Source organism: Marmota marmota, unplaced genomic scaffold (genome assembly GCF_001458135.2).
Source record: "Marmota marmota marmota unplaced genomic scaffold, marMar, whole genome shotgun sequence".
NCBI classification, from domain to species: domain Eukaryota; kingdom Metazoa; phylum Chordata; class Mammalia; order Rodentia; family Sciuridae; genus Marmota; species Marmota marmota.
In genome coordinates this window covers 28,992,408-28,994,134 of record NW_025999949.1, presented here as the reverse complement: position 1 = coordinate 28,994,134, position 1,727 = coordinate 28,992,408, and the positions used below count along the sequence as shown (strand labels likewise).

Below are 1,727 nucleotides of genomic sequence, written 5' to 3'. Positions count from 1 at the left end.
CTGGCATCATCCAGAGCGAGGGCCCAGGAGATCCCGGGTCCCCAAGGCGCTCAGGGGTTGGGGACGGTGGCGAGGGCGGGGCGTCGCCGGGGCTCCTGCCGCGACGGGGCGGGACAATGGGGCCCCACCCCGGCGAGGGAGGGAGGCGGGAGCGAGGCTAGGAAGGAGGCCGGCGGCGTGCGCTCTGCCCGCGGCGCGCTCTCTGCCGCTGCTGCTGCTGCTGCTGCGGGGCTGGGCTGGAGCAGGCGGGGAGGGGCGCGGGTGGGAGCGCGGAGGAGGNTCCTGGGCTTGCAGCTGCCGCCGCCGCCTCGTCCACGCAACCCGAGCGCCCCTTCTTCCCCAAGCAGCAGCGGAGAAGGCGAAGCGGCCGGCGGGGGCGAGGCAGATGGGGCTCAAGGCGCGCAGGGCGGCGGGGGCGGCTGGCGGCGGCGGCGACGGGGGCGGCGGAGGCGGCGGGGCCGCTAACCCAGCCGGAGGGGACGCGGCGGCGGCCGGCGACGAGGAGCGGAAAGTGGGGCTGGTGCCCGGAGACGTGGAGCAAGTCACCTTGGCGCTTGGAGCCGGAGCTGACAAAGACGGGACCCTGCTACTAGAGGGCGGTGGCCGCGACGAGGGGCTGCGGAGGACCCCGCAGGGCATCGGGCTCCTGGCCAAGACCCCGCTGAGCCGCCCGGTCAAAAGGAACAACGCCAAGTACCGGCGCATCCAAACTTTGATCTACGACGCCCTCGAGAGACCGCGGGGCTGGGCGCTGCTCTACCACGCGCTGGTGTGAGTACCCGGCCGCTCGGGCGCCCCTCGGCGGCGGCGCATGTTGGGGTTCGGGTGGGCCTGGAACTGAGGAAGTCTCTGGGGCTTTAACACCTAGAGGTGCTCTCCCGCTGAATGAGGGCCTGCCTGCCCTGGGTGCGTGTTTGTTGTGCCTGTCTGTGTGTCTGTGAGCCGCTTTCCCGGTGTTGGACACCAGGGCTCCGAGGAACCAAGCGTGGTTCCCCAGCCAATTTGGAGATAGGACTGGCGTGTGTGCGCGCCAATGCCCAATGCATAGCACCTTCTGTGCTGTTGGTATGGAAGCTTAAAGGAATTATGTGCTTCCCCCCCCCCCTAATTAACCAGGGGTTGAACAGGGTAAAACCAGTCCTCCCATTAGCTCTGTTCCTGCTTGGGGTGGATCCCTCTTTTTAGGAACGCCAGAGTTTAGATGACAGGTCCTGGAGTTGAGGATGGGAGTGGTGCACACTGCCCACAGTGGTGTGTGTGTGTGTTTGTATGTGTGTGCGTGTATATATACGCGTGTGTGCATGTATTGCACACAAGTGTGTGTTGGATGTGTGTGCTGCCCTTCTTAGGGATCCATTCTGGTATAGGAAATAACCTGGTGTTGCTCTCTATGGAACTTGGACTGGACCAAATGCATGTCTTTGGGTTTCTTTTATGGAAATATGAGGGGTGTGTGTGTGTGTGTGTGTGTGTGTGTATGTGTGTGTGTGTATGGGCAGGTGTTGGGGCATAATGGAGGGGGTTGGGGCTGGGGATTATTTTGGCTGGAACATCTCCATGATTTGGGTTCTCATATTCCTTAAGCCTCAACTGCTGGCCCCTCTCCTGCTTTGACTGTCCCCAGACACTAGGGTTGTTGGAGATCTGGTCTGGAGGTTTTGGCTCCCCCCAAACACACTCTCTCTCTCTCTCTCTCTCTCTCTCTCTCTCTCTCTCTCTCTCTCTCT

The 1,727-nt window shown here is 63.0% G+C and overlaps 1 protein-coding gene across 1 annotated transcript in view; it reads left to right on the top strand.

The window, feature by feature from the left end:
• The first annotated feature begins 263 nt into the window (after positions 1-263).
• Kcnq3 (potassium voltage-gated channel subfamily Q member 3) overlaps positions 264-1,727 on the top strand; it is a 313,473-nt gene continuing 312,009 nt past the window's right edge. Inside the window, exon 1 of the mRNA XM_015486657.2 lies at positions 264-771. Coding sequence (XP_015342143.1) covers positions 386-771 — 386 coding nt within the window. The 5' untranslated portion in view covers positions 264-385. The remainder of the gene's footprint in view (positions 772-1,727) is intronic.